The sequence below is a fragment of the Atta colombica genome, unplaced genomic scaffold, assembly GCF_001594045.1.
Source record: "Atta colombica isolate Treedump-2 unplaced genomic scaffold, Acol1.0 scaffold141, whole genome shotgun sequence".
Taxonomy (NCBI): domain Eukaryota; kingdom Metazoa; phylum Arthropoda; class Insecta; order Hymenoptera; family Formicidae; genus Atta; species Atta colombica.
Window position 1 is genome coordinate 1,017,800 of NW_017259230.1, and position 2,336 is coordinate 1,020,135.

Here is a 2,336-nt window from a genome sequence, read left to right on the forward strand (position 1 = left end):
TTTTATAATTATTTATTTATATATTTTATAAATCGCTAAAACTTAATAGTTCTAATATTAATTTTAGTATTACATCATATCATTTTTTCGTTTTATAAGAGAGAGTTGTCGAATGCATACTAGTCGCTTAAATTGTACCTCATTAATATTTTATATTATTATTTAATATAAATAACATTTAGGGTGCGTTCCAAATTACGCAGAAGTGTATGATGTTTTATCCTTCTTTATTATTTGGTGAACAACAAGGACAAATGATGTATCGTGCGCTTCATGCGTAACTCGGAATGCATCTAGTAACAAGAATATAAAATACATAAGGAATGAATAATATATAAAAATATAAAAGCCTATGTCTTGTTTTTTGGACATTAACGACGCTTTAAAAAATCAGGCACATCTGATATTAAGTTTTAATCAATTTATGTAACTGATAACAATGCAATTTTTAATCACCTTATATAGTTGATCCAATTTCATTATAAATTTTTGTAAAAGAAAATTCATTATAAATTTTTATAAAAGAAAATTTATTGTAGAATATTGTACATTCACTGTATATAGTAATTATTATCAATATTATCACACATATTTGCAATCATTATAAAGATTAAATCGATATTTTTACAAAATCCATTACGTTTCCTAAATCATGCCATCGTAAAATAAGACTGATAATTATCATTAATAAAACTAATATCTTTTAAAATTTTTTTTATTGATCTATACTTAATTTCAATTATTTTCATTCATAAATTCAATACTTTGAAAGGAAATATGATAAAAAATATCAGATATGATTTAGACCGATTGTCTAAATCACATTTTTTGTAATATGTTACAAAAAGATTTATAACAAATTAATTTGTTTCCCATTTTCTTTAAGTATTGGTGAAAAGTTAGTTAAACATAAGTAATAATAAGTGAAACTTCAAGCTACAATTTCTAATGTACATTTCCGTACAAAACAGTGCCAAATGAAAAACATAATAATAGATTAAGTGATATACATTTGGCAACTCTCCCCTATTTTATATATATGTACGTATGTGTGTGTGTGTGTGTGTGTGTGTGTGTGTGTGTGTGTGTATTTTAGCATTTTCAGTAATAAGGCAGTTAATAAATGTAAAATTTTTTTAAATAAATGCTAGAAAAGAAATCGGAATTGATTTCAATAAAAGTATTAAGATTCCTATAATTTTTTAATTATAGATGAATAAAATTAAAATAAGAAATTTGTGGGACATTTTTATATGTCTGACGATCTGATAGGTCGCACAGAATTATATATAGATATATATGTTTATTTCTTTATATCTCTGGTCTTTAATTTACAATTACGTTTGCGAAAGATTCGATCCTGTGAATGAATCGAAATAAAGCTAAACTAGCAGGTAATACGACATCACGAGAACGGTAGACTCGATCTCTCGACCCAGCAAGCAGGCTGAGGTAGGTCAGTGAACGCGACTGCAGCAGCCAGCCAGTCAGCCAGCTCCAACGGGAACACCCTCCCGTCCGGGGTAGCACCCTCTCGCCCGCGACTTGTTCGCTCAATATCTGGTGAATGCGTTGCGAGAGTGAGAGAAAACCAAACTGGAAAAAGAGAGCAAGAGAGAAAGAGAGAGCGCGAGAAATAGAGGGGTGAAATTTTAAGGGAGGATAGGTAAGCTCTGCAAGGAGCAGAAGAGGGGATGATAGTTTTTACGTTATAGTCACAGAGAATCGCAAAAAAGATGTCTTACATATACATTTATTCTTACATATACTAGTCTTACATATACAAATACATTTATTTATACATCTATTTGAGATATATTTGATTAATTTTACGTGAAAATATTAAAAAACGAGGGAACATAGTTCGATTATATGAACGGAAGTTCTTTGCATCACAATTACGATCCTTAATGAGATTTAGTAATTCTGCATTCGTCAATTTCTGAGAGCTTTAAAAACTATCACCAGTGCTTCTATTCGCGTGAAACTTCGCTTCAACGAACTTTTAATGGGGTTGGTGGCGAGGATACCTAAAGTTGAATGTTAAAAGTGGCGAAACGAGATGAAGTTTGATCGAATTTGTAATTTTTAATGTTATATATAATACCTTTGTAACTAAACTTCAAATTAAAATTGTAAGATGAAAGGGACAAAGATTCAATACAACATTAATTTATTTTAATAACGTCTTATTAAGTCGAGTTTAATAAAAGTAATAATAAATACAGACTAATATATAAAATATAAATATATATAAATATATATAAATAATATATAAAAATCAAAGAATAAAATTCTTAATAAAATAAAATTTATATTAAGGTAAAATTATGACT

At 28.0% G+C, this 2,336-nt stretch overlaps 1 protein-coding gene across 2 annotated transcripts in view; it reads right to left on the minus strand.

Annotated features, from left to right (window-relative positions):
- LOC108684971 (octopamine receptor beta-3R-like) overlaps nt 1-2,336 on the minus strand; it is a 27,330-nt gene that overhangs the window by 16,928 nt on the left and 8,066 nt on the right. Inside the window, exon 3 of one of the 2 annotated variants that reach the window (XM_018189544.1) lies at nt 1,326-1,596. The exons of the other annotated variant lie outside the window; for it this stretch is intronic. Coding sequence (XP_018045033.1) covers nt 1,406-1,596 — 191 coding nt within the window. The 3' untranslated portion in view covers nt 1,326-1,405. Of the gene's footprint in view, nt 1-1,325; nt 1,597-2,336 lie in introns of those variants that run through there. 2 annotated transcript variants of the gene reach the window in all.